Consider the following 18,278-nt stretch of genomic DNA (forward strand, 5'->3'; position numbering starts at 1 on the left):
GCCAAGGAAAATAATTCTTCAGATTATTTATAATTCACTTTAATTTGGCATACAAATTAACACTTACTGTCTGACATATATTTGGACCTGAGTTTTTCTTTCCTGTTTCTCAGTTTGTTTTTTACTGCTCACAAACTCTCATTTCTCCTATTTCAATTACATAAAAGTCCCCTTGCTTAATTATTTTCTGTATATTCCTTTTTCTATATTCTGTTACTTTAATAACTACATTTTCCAAGAATATTCTCTTGTAAACATAATCCAAAACAATAACAGTGTAAATTATCAGACCAATTTGTTATTAATTAAATTTTGAATATGGATAAATATTCTCCAGTATTTTCTTTTTGGATTCAAATAAAAAAGTCTTTTTTATTGTGTTCATTAAGGATGACATTCATTTCTCAGTACATGAGAACACAAGACAGTCCAAACTAGAATGAACCACTACTAACAGAAGATTCAACATGGTTGTAAACAATTTAGTTCAATGCAATTTGCTGACAATTTGGTTAAAAACTCATATATTCTGTGACCTATTTTTCTTATGTTTTACCACAGTGACATTATGGATGGTTCTGACACTCTACATAAATATCTGTTGTTGCTGTTAGGTGCTGTTGAGTTGGTTCTGACTCATAGCGACCCTATGTGATACAGAGCGAAACAATGCCTGGTGCTGGGCTATCCTCACAATTGTTGCTATGCTTGAGCCCACTGTTGCAGCCACTGTGTCAATCCATCTCCTCCAGGGTCTTCCCCTTTTTCACTGACCTTCTACCTTACCAAGCATGATGTCCTTCTCCAGGGATTGGTCCGTGCTGATAACATGTCCAAACTACATGAGACAAAGTCTCGCCATCCTCCCTTCCAAGGAGCACTCTGGCTATACTTCTTCCAGACTTGTTTCTTCTTCTGGCAGTCCGTGGTAGAGTCAATATTCTTCACCAACACCATAATTCAGAGGCATCGGTTCTTCCATCTTCCTTATTCACTATTCAACTTTCCCAAGCATATCAGGCGATTGAAAATGCCATGGCTTGGGTCAGGCACACCTTAGTCCTCAAAGTGACGTCTTTGCTTTTCAACCCTTTGAAGAAGTCTTTTGCAGCAAATTCTCCCAATGCAATACAATGTTGGATTTCTTGGCTGCTCCTTCTGTGGGTGTTGATAACAGATCCAAGCAAAATGAAACCCTTGACAACTTCAATATTTTCTCTGTTTATGATGATGTTTACTGGTCCAGTTGCAAGGATTTTTGTTTTCTTTATGTTGAGATGTAATCCATATTGAACGCTGTATTCTTTGATCTTCATCAGTAAATGCTTCAAGTCTCCTTCACTTGTTTGGTATTTACATTGGCAAGCAAGGTTGTGTCATCTGCATATCACAGGTTGTTAAAGAGTATTCAACTAATCTTTATGCCATGTTCTTCTTTATGTAGTCCATACAGATTGAATAGATATGGTGAAAGGATACAGCCCGGACGCACACCTTTCCTGATTTTAAACCACAAAGTATCCCCTTGTTCTGTTGGGATGACTACCTCTTAGTCTATGAACAGGTTCTGCATGAGCACCATTAAGTGTTCTGGAGCTCCATTCCTGGTAATGTTATCCATAATTTGTTATGATCCACACAGCTGAATGCCTTCGTATAATCAATAAAACACAGGTAAACATCTTTGTGGTATTCTCTTCTTTCAGCCAAGATCCATCTGTCATTAGCAATGATATCCCTCATTCCACATCCTCTTCTGAAAAAAAAAAAAAACAACCCAGTGCCATCAAGTCAATTCTGACTTACAGCGACCCTATAGGACAGAGTAGAACTGTCCCATAGAATTTCCAAGGAGCGCCTGGCGGATTCAAACTGCTGACCTTTGGTTAGCAGCTGTAACACTTAACCACTATGCCACCAGGGTTTCCATCCTCTTCTGAATCTGGCTCTAATTTCTGCCAGTTCCCTGTCAATGTACTGCTACAACTGCTTTTGAATTATCTCCAACAAAATTTAATTTGCATGTGATATTAAATTATACTGTTCGATAATTTCCCCATTCTGTTGGATCATCTTTCTTTGGTATGGGCACAAATATGGATCTCTTCCAGTTGGTTAGCCAGGTAACTGACTTCCAAATTTGTTGGCATAGACAAGTGAGCGCTTCTAGCACTTCATCTGATTGCTGAAACATCTCAATTAGTATTCTGTCAATTCCTGGAGCTTTGTTCTTAGCCAATGCCTTCAGTGCAGCCTGGGCTTCTTCCTTCAATACTATCAGCCCTTGATATCTTAACTTCTGAAATGGGTGAACGCCAACCAATTCTTTTTGGTACGGTAACTCTGTATAGTCCTTTCCTCTTCTTCTATGCTCCCTGGGTTGTTCAATATTTTGTACACGGAATCCTTCAAAATTGCAACTCAAGGCTTGAATTTTTCTTCAGTTTTTTCAGTTTCAGAAATGCCAAGTATGTTCTTTCATTTTGGTTCTCTATCTCCAGGTCTTTGCACATTTCATTACAATGCTTTACTTTGTCATCTTGATCCACTCTTTGAAATCTTCTGTTTAACTCTTTTAATTCATCATTTCCTCCATTCGCTTTAGTTACTCTATGTTCAATAGCAAGTTCCAGAGTCTCTTTTGACATCCATTTTGGTCTTTTCTTTCTTTCCTGTCTTTTTAATGACCTTTTGCTTTCCTCATGTATGATGTCCTTGATGTTATCCCACAGCTCGTCTGGTCTTCGGTCATTTGTGTTCAAGATGTCAAATCTATTCTTGAGATGATCTCTAAATTAAGGTGGGATATATTCAAGGTAGTACTTTGGTTCTTGTGGACTTGTTTTAATTTTCTTCAGCTTCAGCTTACATTTGCATATCTGCAATTGATGGTCTGTTTCGAATTCAGCCCTCAGCCTTGTTCTGACTGATGATATTGAGCTTTTCCATTATCTTTTTCCACAGAAGAAGTCTATTTGATTCTCGTGTTTTCCATCTAGTTAGGTCCATGTGTATAGTTGTCGTTTATGTTGTCAAAAAAAGTTATCTGCAATGACGTCATGGGTTTTGTAAATTTCTACCATGATCTCTGGTGTCATTTCTATTACCAAGACTATATTTTACAACCACTGAGCCTTATTTGTTTCCAACTGCCCCACTGCAATCACCAGTAATTACCACTGCATCTTTATTATACGTTTTGATCAATTTCAGACTCCAGATGTTGGTAAAATTCTTCAATTTCCTCATTTTTGGCATTAGTGGAAACCCTGGTGGTGTAGTCCTTAAGACGTACAGCTGCTAACCAAATGGATGGCAGTTTGAATCCTCCAGGCGCTCCTTGGAAACTCTGTGAGGCAGTTCTACTCTGTCCTCACAAGGTCACTAAGTGTTGGAATCGACTTGATGGCAACAAGTTTGGTTTTGATTTTTTGGTATTAGTGGTTGGTGAATAGATTTGAATAATAGTAAAATTAACTAGCCTTTCTTGTGGGCATATGAATATTACCCTATCCCTGACAGCTCTGTACTTAGATCTTGAAATTTTTTTTGTTGTTGATGAATGCAACACTTCTATGGTTTACTATGCTGGAAATGCCAAATTGAAGAGCAATGGCATTACGTTCATCATGTACATCTCTAACTAGCTATAACTCATTTTTTTAGATCTGGTATGTCTATATTTTAAATTATTCATTTTCAACCAGTTGTTCCTATTCCACATTTTTGTTATATTAAATAATTGAGGGGGAAAAAATTAGATGTCTAACAATAGGGGACCTGAAAGAATTACTCAGAAGTGGTTTGTTATAAAACCCAGAACCCAGTGCTGTCGAGTCAATTCCAACTCATAGTGACCAGTTTGTTATATGCTTTTTTTATTTTCTGATTTTTCTCTAATGGTCCCAGGCTGCTTTTGAAATATGAGAAAAAAAAAAAAAATGAATGAAAGCAATCCATGGTCTTTCAATTATCTCATGATATAGAAGTTCATAACCATTAAAAAACAAACAACTAAAAATTCAGGATACATAAACAATATACCAGTCTCCAGAATATTACTTCTCTAGTTCTAATATTTCTAGACACTCCAGCTTCCAATATCTAGAAATATTAGGACTCCACAGAAAAGTTTAAATTTGTAGAATGGGTGGAGGTTCAAATATAGAGATTTTCTGCTACTTCCCATTGCCTGCAATATTAGACATTAAAGTTGCTTGCCAAAATAGCATTACTTTGAAGAGTCATTGCTAATTATTTAATATGTTATAAAGGTAGAGAGTAGTGAGTAAGGAGTAATCAATTACTCTAGATATCTGAATTACTAGATTTACTGCCTCATTGTTCATGATCCACACAAAAATGGGAACACTACTAGCATTCAGAGTACTCATGATTGACTTAGGAATTAGATTTTTTTTTTTCCATGCATTTAGAAGAATTTCGAATTCTAAACCTCACCCAAAGTTCCAGATTTTTTTAATTTTATGGCTTAAGTCTATTTTTTTCTTCATTACAGAAGCAATGAATGATAACTAAAAACGCACACACACACAAAAAAAATAAATGAAGAACATACAGAAAATACATATAATTAACTATTAATCCAGTTGCAACTGTCCTTCTAGATCCTATATTTTGAATATTAAGATTATTTGAACTTTGTTATAAACCATACAACTTGTAAAAGAGCCAGGTTTTAAAACATAAAGTCTCCTAGTTCAGAACAATACACTTTAACTCCAAACTTCTTCATATTTTTAATTTATTTACATGAATATCATTTATTTTTCCCATGGAGATGACTCAAGATTACCCAAGTACTCTCACTTAACTGCATCTTTTAAAATGTAGGTTAGCTCTAAATATTTCATTTTAGTAATATTAGATATTGTAGGGCTTTGATTATTCCTTTAGCACATATATTCCCAAACGTTATTTTTTAAAAATTTACTCTTCAGTAGCATATGTTATTTCATATATTTGTGGCACTGTATCAGTCATTTTATTCGACGGCAAATACAATATTTTAAAATATTAAAAATGTGATGTTTTTACTTACATTTCTTCCTTGGAGGAGAATTAAGTACATGTAAGCAGTGAAATCCCGTTTTCTTCAATTTAAAGTTATCAATAGGTGTTGTTTTTGAAACATTCCAGATGCGCAGAACACCCACCTGAGAATCTAAGGCGATCAGGAAGAAGGCATTCTGTTAAATAACGACATTGCTGAGACATAAAATAACAAAAATTTGAACTTGTAAGATTTTTAGGACAACTTATTCACATCCTTCTAACAATAATGTGTACAGTCAAAGGAACAGTTGAAATGTTATTCAACGGTTACATTTTAGGTATGTTTTATGGGCAGCTTCTCCCCATAAAGAGCATTATGATAACTGGGGAACAAAAAAGTTCCCCACTGACCCCTACTTGTTCTAGGAAATGGCTGGCCCACAGAATACTCTCTACCCTTAACACTAAATAATCCTCCTTCTTTAAAAGGTTCTTAAACTTCTTGCTTATTCACTGCAGCCAAACAAGGACTGCTAAATATACATGAACACCAATTAAAAAACCGCTTCTGCCACCACTTCCAAAAGCCCCACATGAACAGAACACTTCCAATCAGAGACTGTCTCAGTATTTTTTTTCTTTTTATTCCATTAAATGTACTCTTTCAAACACCTTTGGATCTCTGCTGAAGAGAAAGTGAGGGCAGATGAATTCATTTGTCACAAGTTTGTCTACACAATTTTTGCTGATTTTGACCTGGACTTAGTTTTGTCTTTAAGAAGGCGTTCAACTGTGTGGATCATAACAACTTATGGATAATACTGTGAAGAATGGAAATTCCAGAACACTTAATTGTGCTCATGATGAACCTGTATGTAGGCCAAGAGGCAGTCATTCAAACAGAACAAGGGGATATTACATGGCTTAAAACCAGGAAAGGTGTGCATCAGGGTTGTATCTTTCACCATGTTTATTCAATCTGTATGCTGAGCAAGTAATATGAGAAGCTGGACTACATGAAGAAGAACATGGCATCAGGATTGGAGGAAGACTCATTAACAATCTGCAATATGCAGATGACACAGCTTTGCTTGCTGAAAGTGAGGATCTGAAGCACTTACTGAACAAGATCAAAGACAGTATGGATTATACCTCAACATAAATAAAACAAAAATCCTCACAACTGGACCAGTAAGCAATATCATGATAAATGGAGAAAAGATTGAAGTGGTGAAGGATTTCATTTTACTTGGATCCACAATCAATCCCCATGGAAGCGGCAGTCAAGAAATCAAACAATGCATTGCATTGGGCAAATCTGCCGTAAAAGGCCTCTTTAAAGTGTTAAAAAGCAAAGATGTCACTTTGAGGACTAAGATGCACCTACCCAAGCCACTGCATTCGCAACTAACTGTCTCATACAAATGCAAAAGCTCGACAAAGAATAAGGAAGACCAACGAAGAATTGATGCCTTTGAACTGTGGCGCTGGAGAAGAACACTGACTATACCATGGACTGACAGAAGGGACAAGTCTGTCTTGGAAGGAGTGCAGCCAGAGTGCTTCTTGGAAGCGAAGATGGCAAAGCTTCCTCTCACGTACTTTGGACATGTTATCAGGGGAGACCAGACCCTGGAGAAGGACATCATGCTTGGTAGAGGGTCAGCAAAAGAGAGGAAGACCCTTGGGAAGATGGATTGACACAGTGGCTGCAACAACAGGCAACAATTTTGAGGATGGTGCAGGACCAGTAGGTGTTTTGTTCTGTTGTACACTGGGCCCCTATGAGTTGAAACTGACTCAACGGCACCTGACAATAACAATGAGAAGTGTCTCATTTTTACCTAGCCTCTTCTATACTGTTTGTAATTTTATTTTTTTACATTTATAATAAAGAAAAAAAAAAAACACCTTTTATTTAAAAATGTCCTTGATAGTTACTTCTGCTTAGGATACAGAAGGCTGCCAAGAGAATATTACTCCCATCCTAACAATGAAAAAAGGAAGATAATCTAAAAAGAAATCATAATTTTCTTCAGTCAGAGAACTAAGGTTGCATGGTAACCACATGATCTGAATTCCAAAAAATAACCAAAACCAAACCCACTGCTGTCGAGTCAATTTCAACTCATAGTGACCCTGTAGAACAGAACAGAACTGCCCCATAGGGTTTCCAAGGCCATAAATGTTTACAGAAGCAGACTGTCATATTTTTCTCCCACGCAGTGGCTGGTGTGTTCGTTCAAACCGCTGACCTTTTATTCAGCAGTTGAGCACTTAACCACCAGGCCACTATGGCTCTAAACGAACAATACTCCCTTTAAGAAGAAAGGAGATCCACAAACTTTCACTTTTGGCAGAAAAAAGGAATATGAGGTGTTCCCCATAAAAGTGGGTAACAAGAAAACAGCTATAATTTAATGATGTCATACTCCAAGAAGTAGAGCATATGATAACTAAGGCCAGTTGACTGATAATCAGCTATTCCCAATCTTCATTTTCCATTCATCTCTCAAAGTCTGGTTATAAGTGCTGAGTTACATCGTTCTCTTCATTAGAATTTTCTTATATTCTTCTGTGTCCAAAAACTTGGCATGATTCAGGCTTAAAAATTATAATAAACTATGATAATGGAATATAATAGTTTATCAACAATATTTATAATAATAGGTGACATGTAGTAAGCTCTAAATATGGATCAGAATTTATAAGATTTTACACAAATTATTTCATTTACAACAACCATATTATCTTTACTTTAAACGTTAAGTGACTCACCCTAGATGTACCGCTACTAGTGGGGGAGCAGCATTAAAACCCAACTAGTTTGATGTTAAAGCCTTTACTCTAACAATGAAGCCACATTTCTGAAGAAAATTCTCTTCATTACTATTACAACCACTCCTCAAAAAGCAAAAATATTATGTGAAGATTTATTACACAAAAACTTACTTAAAAATTATGATTTATTATTAAATAGTAGTATTATTAAATATTGAGCTCGGTATTGAGGGTTTAAATTACCCATTTGGATCATAATGACCCAACCAAGGCCTGAGACTCAGGCTTTGCCAAAGAAGAAATTATGTTCTGTATCAGTTTAACAGCAGTCATATAGGTGAATGAGGTAGCTGTAAAGTAAGATTTGTTAGCTTTAATCTGAAAGCAACTAAAACAGTAACATAAACTCTGAAAAGGCTACCAGTGTATTACATTAAATCATGATAAATATTCTAATTCACATTAATAAGTGAAAAACAAGAGAACATATCAGGATGTAACAGCAGAAGAGGAATGACTTTATGGTAAAATTCTAGACCTATGCCAAGAAAACTCAATGGGGAAAGAATAGTCATCGGTGTTGGTACAACTGGATATCGATATGCAAAAGTATGACATTCAATCTCTACCTCACAACATATACAAATTAATAACTCAAAATGGATCAAAGACCTGTCACCTTTAACGCTGTGTGTCAACTTGGCTGGGCCATGATTCCCAGTGGTTTGGCAGTTATGATGTAGTTTGGCAGTCATATGATGATGTGATCACTTCCACAAGGAGATCTGATACAATGTGATCACCTCCATTATGGGATCTGCCATGAGTAGCCAATCAGTTGAAATGGAGTTTTCTCGGGGATGTGCCCTGCATCCAATACAGGTGGACTTCTGGCAAGTCGCGTGGGCTTTTGCTTGCTCTGGATCCTGCAGCTGGCTCTTGCTCATCTGACATCCAGTTCTTGGGACCTGAAATAGCAGCTTACCTGCCGTCTTGCCTGCTGATCTTGGGATTCCTCAGTTTTCTCAGCCTGTGAGCCAGAGCCCTGCTGTCTGACTTGCTAATACTGGGTTCTCCAGCCCCTGCAGCTACATGAATCAGAAGAAGCTTCCAGCCTGACCCATGGACTTGGGACATTCCAGTCTCTACAACCCTGTGAGCCATTTCCTGAATATAAATCTCTCTCTATATATTCATATGCTGTACTGGTTTTGCTTCTCTAGAGAACCAGCCGAAGACAGACCTAAATGTAAAAGCTAAAACCATAAAACTCTTAGGAAAAAATATAGGTATAAATATTTTCTGATTTCAATCAGGCAATGATTTCTCAGATACGATACCAAAAGTACATGTAAAAAAAGAAAGAAAAGAGGCAAATAAAAACTTTTTGCTTCAAAGGACACTATTAAAAAAGGGAAAAGACAACCCACAAAATGAGTGATTGAGAAAAAATATTTTGCAAATCACATATCTGATAAGAGTTTACTATGCAGAATATACTAGAACTCTTAAAACTAAAAATAGAAAAGCAAATAGCCCAGTTAAAAAATGAATTGGAGCAGACACTTCTCCAAAAGACAACGTCCAGACTATGAGCATGTCAAAGGATCTTCAGCATCATTACTCATTAGGGAAACGCAAACCAAAACTACAATGAGACACCATTTGGCAACCACTGGGACAGCTACGGTCAAAAAGACAGACAATAAGATGTATTGGTGAAGATGGGGAGAAAGTGAAATCCTCCAACACTGTCAGTGGGAATGTGAAACGATGCAGCTGCTTTTGAAAATAGCCTGGCAGTTTCTTGAAAAGTTAAACATACAGTGACCATAAAAACCAAAAACCAGCTGGCATCAAGTAGATCCCAACTTATGGCAACCAGTTACCTACCATATGACCCAACAATTTCATTTCTAGTAATATACGCAAGGAAACTCAGAATATATATCCACACAAACACACCAGTATTCATAGTGGTATTATTCATAATAGCCAGAAAGTATAAACGATCCAAACGTTCACCAATGAATGAATGGATACACAAATGTGGTATGTCTATATGATGGACTATTACTCAACCATAAAGGTACTAGGTATTAATACACGTTGTAACACAGGTGAACCTTAAAGATATCATGCCAAGTGAAAGAAACCAGAAACAAAAGGCCACATATTATATAATTCTTATTAAGTGTCCAGAAAGGCAAATTCATAGACAGAAGGCATATTAGAGGTTTCCAGGGTCTGTGGGAAGGAGGGAAATGGGGTGTGACTGCTACGGATAAGGTTTTTTGGGGACGAGGGGTTTAGTTACATCACTCATGAAATGTTTGGGAATCAGATAGTGGTGATGGCTATACAGCTTGGTGAATATACTGAAGTCTGCTGAATGCATACTTTAAAAGGGTGTATTTTATGGCATGTGAATTATATCTCAATAAAAAAATAATTTAAAATATTTTAAAAGTTTCAGACCTATCATTAATGATAAGAAGTCCCTGAGTGGTGTAAATGGTTAAGTGCTGGCCAAAAGGTTGGTGGTTCAAACCCACCCAGAGGCACCTCGAAAGACAGGTTTCCAATCTACTTCCAAAAGGTCACAGCCTTGAAAACCCTTTGAAGTGGCTCTACTCTGCAGCCTGGGGCCGCCATGAGTCAGAATTGTCAACAATCATTGATGATGATATCCTGTGAACCTGAAGGCAAATGTATACATTAACAGCCCATCTACTGCCGTGTAATGTAAGTGCTAAAGAGGTAAGGAACTTTGTAAAAAAGTTGAGGGGATAAAGGGAATTTGTCTATTGTTTTATGCTAAGCAAATAAAGGAAGTATTTACACAGCACCCTAAAGTGCTCTGTCTCTTCAGAGGCCTTTATCTCTGAACCTAAGTGAACGGTCAATGTTTAATGATCACTTAATTTCAAAATATGATTCCTAATCTCCCATCTTCCCATCCCCCAACATGTCTTAAATTTGCTACTTCTCTCATGATTAGGAAACCATGATTAGGAAAACAGTCTTTCCATCTATGCTGACAAAGCCTACTTTCATTTTCAGCATGGGTCTAATTAAGCACATCTGGTCACTGACGGTCAAAAGTGCTAGTGAAGTTAATACATCTGTCATCCAGTTAACCTTTTCTTCTGGTCACTACCTTCACTGTCATCCTGTCATGCCTGACATTGAACTTTGTCTTCTGTACATACACGCACACACACACCCTTACACGTGTACCTATATAGGATGTATTCCAATGTGTTTCCAGAAACCTGGAATAACAGGCCTTAACTTCATTTTTACTTGTCACTAGGTTAACGATACACAGTACAGATAAAAGTAAACACAGAATTTACTATCATAAATATTATTTGTATATTAAGTTTTGCATAAAATTAGTAAAAGGGTCTAATTTCTCAGATTCAATTAAATAATACACACATATTTAAAGTCCTGGGGAATGAGAGGAAGCTTACCTCCAGTTACAAACATCCCAGGAGCACTGGGAACCCAGGCCAAACATTGGACAGAAGCTGCTGCACTGGGAAATGTGAATGTTGTAATGCAATAAAGTGATTCAGAATCAACTAGGCGGATTCCATAATGCAAGTTAGCTACAAGAAGGTAATCGGTAGACAGTGGGTCCCATTCCAGGGCTGTAACTGGATCCTCTTCATCTGTGCCTTCAAGAGATTCAGGTCTCAGAACATGTTTCTGATTTTTACTACCTAGTGAAATATGAAGGAAACTGTTTCAAACAAGATTAGAAAAAACAACAATTTAGATCATATTACCGCTCTCCTCTACACACCACTGATCTCTGAGAGCACTCAGGGTCTGAATCTGGAATTTCTGTGCAGGAAACATAATTGACATGTGAATTCAGTGGAATCAGGGTTTGTCCCAAGGATGAAAGTCAGTCTGAACTGCTTTGCTTTGGCAATCTCTAGCATCTTGGAGGTTTTTCCTATTTATTACTAAAGAGCTGTTAGAAGATGACACAGGTAAGGAATAAATAATACATTTGATCTTGTGAACAACTACAAACTTCCTAAAATTGAAATAGCATACTGCCTGGGTTCAAAACCTAGTTCTACCATTACTAGCTTTGTGGTCTTGGACAAGATACTTAGCCACTCTGTGTTTCAATTTCTTTATTTTGATAATTGAGGTTATAACAGTACTTAAAGAGTTTTTTTTTTTTTTAAATTATGAGTTAGCTGATGTAAAGTGCTTAAAACAGTGTGTGGCATATTATAGTTTATGTATTAACTGTTATTATCTTCTCATATCATTTATGATCATAATTCAAACCTGATTACTGGTACAAGGCAGCCAGAAAAATAGGGGGATAAAATAAATGGAATTAAACAAAGTAAAAGATCATCAAACATTCCTCTTGTTTCCCCTAAATCGTGTACACAGCTGGCACCATGGAAAATGCTTTCCCGGGATGTACCCATGTGGTACTGTAGTACTGTTCTAACCCCCACTATAAAAATAATGAAACTGAGACAGAGATGCTAAATGTCTTGCGCAAGACCACAAGTCTAGGCTTTGAACACAGGCAATTTGCTGTTTCAATTATAAAAGTAGGGGAAAAAGATTTCCTTGGATAATTAAGGCCTTTGTTAAGCAAAATGAAAACCTTGTGGTTTCTTGTTTGGATACAATTTGTCATATTATTCTTCAACACAAGGTGAGTCTTAAATAAGAGATATTTTATTTTAGAATGTTTCCACACATAATCCTAGAAGATTGATGTGAGGTTTCTTTTATTTAGTTTTACCATATTTTGATATATAACTTCCAAGAAAAGTTTGTTTGCTTTTCCTTTTCCAAAATAAGCATCTACTAAACTGCTATTTGATACACCGACGGTGACTAATTTCTTCGAGTTGATCACTAAGAGGCAGAGAGAGAGTTAAAAAATGACTTATTAACCAAAACTGTACTGTTTCTTATTTCAGGTATTTGTATGTGCCAGTTAGCATTGATTAAAAATATTTCAGCTTGTAAAAAAATATCAGAACAGCCATACAAAACATGGGAAATTCTGCAACATTAATACTGCAAGAAATCTTAATTGTTATTTCAAAGCCCCAGGCTTACACTCAAAATTATAATGAATTACATTTATTGCTTTCTTTTCACCTTGGTACTGATTTTTTTTTAATTATAAAATACAGAAAAATGAATCTATAAAATTTTATAGCCAGTCATTAGAACAATGCAATAAACAATAGGTGACAACATTTCCTAATTTGTCGTTATTTATTTCTTCTTATTATTTATGTCTCATTTTATTATACAAATTCAGGCAATTCATATCGTCAGATAAGGACAGAAACATGATATGAACAAGCTAATAAAAAGATGAGGCTCACAATGTCTATATTAAAAAAAAAAACTGGGGCAAGGGAATTGGGGTTCAAAATTAAAATAATGTATAGTCTGTATAGTTGTTAAAGCTGAGAAAAAATTCTGATTTTCAGATAAGTAGCCAAAGCAAAGAGGAAAGAAAACAGGAAGGGTTACACAATTCATAGAGCCCATAGGATAAAAACAAAACAAAATAATCAAATAAAAAATGTGACCTAGGGGACAACTTTTCCTAGAATTTAGAAAGAAATGTCTCCTGTGAGTTTTCAAAAGGGGGACACAGTGTTACACATGGACAATGTCATCGACAACATTCCTAAAATTAAACAACGCAAATTTAATTAATGCATACACATGAGATAATACGAAGGTCAATTCTAATATGACTGTTCCATTACGAAGGACAAAAACAAACTTCTCTCCTGGTCTGGCTCGGTCTAAGCATACCACATGAAATAGCTAAAGCTTTAGGTTTCCAGCTTTTCTGCCTTAGAATTCTCTGTTCAAATAAGAAGTTTTACATGAAAGTCCTACACATAACATAGCAGAAAATGGTGCTTTTCAGGTTCACGGGAACAGAAGACTTAGGGCCCAGGTGGGTCACCAGCTAAGTCCTCCTGCCTCACGTATAAATATACAAACATACAAAACAGTTTAAAAATCACGGATTTAAAATGATGCAGAAACTGCATAAAATGATGGATAAACTGCATTATTAACTCAATTTTTTTTTCTCCCTCTTCTAAGAAAGCTTTTGATACAAACCCTGGTCTACCTGGAGTGTGAGGTCATAGTCTCCTGCGAGAACCTGGAAGGCAGAAACTCTACGTTGCTAAGGCAGAACAGGCCATCTGTGGAGCCAAGAAGTCATTAAGAAGGTAAGATTCAGAACTCCTCATGAAAATTAAGAAGCCTAACAATACTTAATTAACACTGTATTAACGCTATCAGTCTCACTGTTTCAAAGTGGCAACTCAGAATGCAATGTCAGAGTTAAAATTGTAGTGTCTCCTTCATGATCCGTGAGCTCATTATACGTAAGAGGAAAATATCTAGGACTGTGCCTTTTATTTGTACATATTAATTGCTAAATAAATTCTGCAGAATAAATGAAGTCAAGGAGATCCGGTATATCCAGAAAAACAACACTGGATGATTTGTTTATAGGTCCATAAATTAACACCCGGAAGACTGAGTTATTGGAAAACAGTGGCCTCTTCCCAAAGTCACATAGCTGAGATTGTTGGAATACTGTACTTTCTATCCTGATGTAAACCTAGGACAGAGAAAAGCGGAGGAGGCTTTGGTTCTTCCCTATCCTTTCTATGCTAAAACAGGAATACAATACCTCATGTTTTCTATATTAAAACCTTGCAGGATGTTTAATACTAATAATAAAACAAAAAAGAGAGAAAGCCATAGTGGATGAAAAAGTACACAATAACAATCACAAGATATGAAAAACATCTAGAATGAAATTTGAACCCAAATAAGAGCAGGGTCTCCATACCCTCTTCAGATCTCAGGCAGCACACAAATTTCTCAAAAAGAAAGTGTCACATTCCTGATAAAATCCACAGGTGTAGGCCAGCCAGGTGAAGTGGGGAATGTACATAAGGAGATCTGGCTACACATTCCAGAGGTGCCAAAGAGGAACCGTACAGTACATCATCTTCTTTGTTGTTTGTTGTTGCTAGGTGCCGCCAAGTTGGTTCCAACTCACAGCAACCCTGTGTACTACAGAACGAATCACTGCCTGGTTCTGCGCCATCCTCACAATCGTTGTTACACTTGAGCCCATTGCTGCAGCCACTGTGTCAATCCATCTTGTCAAGGGACTTCCTCTTTTTTAGCTGATCCTTTACTTTACCAAGCCTGATGTCCTTCTCCTGGTACTGGTCCCTCCTGATAACAAGTCCAAAGTACGTGAGACTAAGTCTCACCATCCTTGTTTCCAAGGAGCATTCTGCCTGTACTTCTTCCAAGACAGATTTGGTCATTCTTCTGGCAGTCCATGGTATATTCAATATTCTTCACCAGCACCATAATTCGAAGGCATCGGTTCTTTTTCAGTCTTCCTTATTCAATGTCCAGCTTTCACGTGCATGTGAGGCAGCTGAAAATATCACGGCTTGGGTCAGGTGCACCTTAGTCCTCAAAGTGACATCTTCGCTTTTCAACACTTTAAAGAGGTTCTTTGCAGCAGATTTGCCCAGTACAATGTGTCATTTGATTTCCTGACTGCTGCTTCCATAGGCGTTTATTGTGGATCCACGTGAAATGAAATTCTTGACTTCAACCCTTTCTCCGTTTATCATGATGTTGCTTAACGGTTGTGAAGATTTTTTACAATCTTCTTTATTGGACATAAATTACCTCCCAGCTACCAAGGAAGACTATCAGAAGAGATGAATTGCAGGAGGGAGGAAGGGTGGTACTCACCAGATCAAAACAGAGACAGTCTGTGAATTAAGTTGCTTAACTGAGATCCTGAATTATCCATTATAACCAGAATCTGCTCCTAATGCAGAGAACGTAACAGATTTGGTGAAGAAGTTTTTGAGACAACAAATCCAAATGAAGCAACAAATGGTCACTGATCCCTTCCATACTAATCTTCAACAAATAGATGAAACTACCCACATGTGAAATCAGTAAACCAGAAGGAACGACAGAGGACACGTACAAAGACACTGCAGAAGAACAAGGAAACTCGAAAAGGAAGTACAGTGCGTGCGTCATTGTGGTGGGCAGAATATCTCCCCCTACCCTGCAGAATGTGCCCACGTCGTAATCCCCAGAACCTGTGAATGTGTTACACGACATGGGAAACAGGACTCTGCAGATGTGATTACATTAAGGATCTTAAAACAGACAGATCATCCTGGATCGTTCAGGTGCGCACGATGTAATCACAAGCGTCCTTATAACGGAAAGAGGAAGGCCAGAGACTTGGCACCAGAGAAGGAGATGTGACGATGAATGGCAACGTGACAATGGAAGAAGAGGTTGGCGTAATGCAAAGCCACGAGCCAACAAACGTGGGCAGTCTCTAGAAACTGGAAGAATCAAGGGAGCAGATTTTCCCCTAGAGCTTTCAGGAGGAACTCAGCCCTGCAATACCATCATTTTTGCCCAGTGAGACCCATGTTAGACTTCTGACCTCCAAAACTTAAAACACCTTTGTGTTGTTTCAGTCCTCTAGAATTGTGGTTATTTGATACAATAGCAGTAGGAAACTGATACAGTCAAAATGATAATGAAAGAAGAACGTGAAACGGCAGAAATCAGGAAAGAAAGAAAAAAATAAAAATAGCGACAAGAGCCATGTCGAAGCCCGTTAGGTGCAAGAGGATACAATCAGGATGGGCTTCTGCTTCTCCGTTGTAACACTGAAGGCTAAAAGACAGGAGTACAGCCTCCAAAGTCCTGAGGGGAAGGCAGGGTAACCCACGGAGTACCACGCAGAGCCAAGGTATCCCTCAAGTATGAAGGCAAAGGTAAGATACCCTCAAACACAAAAGAGCTCAGAGACCTATACAGTGTTGAAAAGCCACCACCATGAGTTGTTCTGAAATGTAGCCAGACTAAATAGTAATAAAAATAAAGAACTTTGGGTTGTAGAAGCTGAAACCTACAGTACATATCAAAATCATTTAAATATAAGAATAAGGTTATAGCACAATAGGATTTGGTTAAAAATGTAAATGTTATAAACCCTGTTTTATTATTATAAAACTAATAATATCACGATTATCAAGAGGTAGAGCGGGGGGAGGAGGAAAAGGATTGTTTCTTTTTACATTTTAAAAGAAATAATAGATACTATTTAAAATTTATTTAAAAATTTAATGGTGCTAATCTAGCAAAGGTTTACATAATCTTTTTTTTCTGAAGAAAGATTTATTTGAAGTTCAGCAATTTTTTCTGTTCATTTTCAACTTACTCTTCTATTAAGATATGTTTAATGTAATATGTTCTGTGAAAGTTGTGATTCTAGTCATGAAAAAGTGTTTTCACCCATTGATCTAGCCCAACGGAAGTTAACATACATCAGCAGAGATGCTAGACAGCTAAGGGCTTGTTTCCCAACTGTTAAAAATGCTTATTTACAAGGGAAGAGCTATTCCAGAAATTTTACATTTTCTTCATTATACTTTACTGTATTGTTTAAATTTTGAACGAGAACATAAGCTGATTTCCCAGACTGTTTCATTCAGCCAGATTAACAACTAACAAAAAGTTCAAAGGGTTACCGTTCCTTTTTATACCAGGATCAAGGACTTTGCTAAGGAGCTTTGGGATCAGAGGGATATTTTTACAAGCAGGTGGAAAAATATTTTGGAGTAGTGTAAGAAGGCTGTCATGTCTCTGTCCATTCAGGTTTTTTTCTTAGTAAAGGAGAAGAAATAAAGAATTGACTAAAAAGTAAAAACAAGGAATACATAACTGATTTGGGTTAATTCAAAGTCAAATCTACACAGTTGAGCTGAATGTATTACAAAGCATTACAAATGAAATTTACATCAAATCGCTGTTTAGAATTAACACAATGCTGAATAGTGTTTGTTGTTAAGTGCTGTCAAGCCCGTTCTAGCTGATAGTGACCCCATGTACAAGAGAACAAAACGCTGTTTGCCCAGTCCGGCACCATTCTCACAGTTGTTGCTATGTTTGAGCCCATTGTTGCAGCCACTGTGTCAATCTATCTCGTGAGAGTCCTCCTCTTTTTTGCTGACACTCTACCAAGCCAGATGTCCTTCTCCAAGGACCGGTACCTCCTGATAATATGTCCAAAATACGTGAGACAAAGTCTCGTCATTCTGGCTTCTAAGGAGCATTTTGGTTATAATCCTTCCAAGGCATATTTGTTTGTTCTTCTGGCAGTTCACAGTATACTCAGTATTCTTTGCCAACACCATAATTCAAAGGCACCAATCCTTCATCAGTCTCCTTATTCACTGTCCAGCTTTCACATGCATATGAGGCAACTGAAATACCATGGCTTGGGTCAGGTACACCTTACTCCTCAAAGTGACATCTTTGCTTTTTAACACTTTAAAAAGTCTTTTGCAACAGATTTGCCTAATGCAATA

General features: G+C 37.1%; 1 protein-coding gene across 1 annotated transcript in view; it reads right to left on the reverse strand.

Moving 5' to 3' along the window:
* WDR17 (WD repeat domain 17) overlaps window positions 1–18,278 on the reverse strand; it is a 90,420-nt gene that overhangs the window by 48,399 nt on the left and 23,743 nt on the right. The window contains exons 5-6 of the mRNA XM_023554996.2: window positions 11,277–11,528; window positions 5,063–5,185 (exon numbers count right to left, since the gene is read on the reverse strand). Of these exons, the coding sequence (XP_023410764.2) occupies window positions 5,063–5,185; window positions 11,277–11,528 (375 nt within the window). The remainder of the gene's footprint in view (window positions 1–5,062; window positions 5,186–11,276; window positions 11,529–18,278) is intronic.

This window comes from Loxodonta africana, chromosome 21 (assembly GCF_030014295.1).
Source record: "Loxodonta africana isolate mLoxAfr1 chromosome 21, mLoxAfr1.hap2, whole genome shotgun sequence".
NCBI lineage: Eukaryota > Metazoa > Chordata > Mammalia > Proboscidea > Elephantidae > Loxodonta > Loxodonta africana.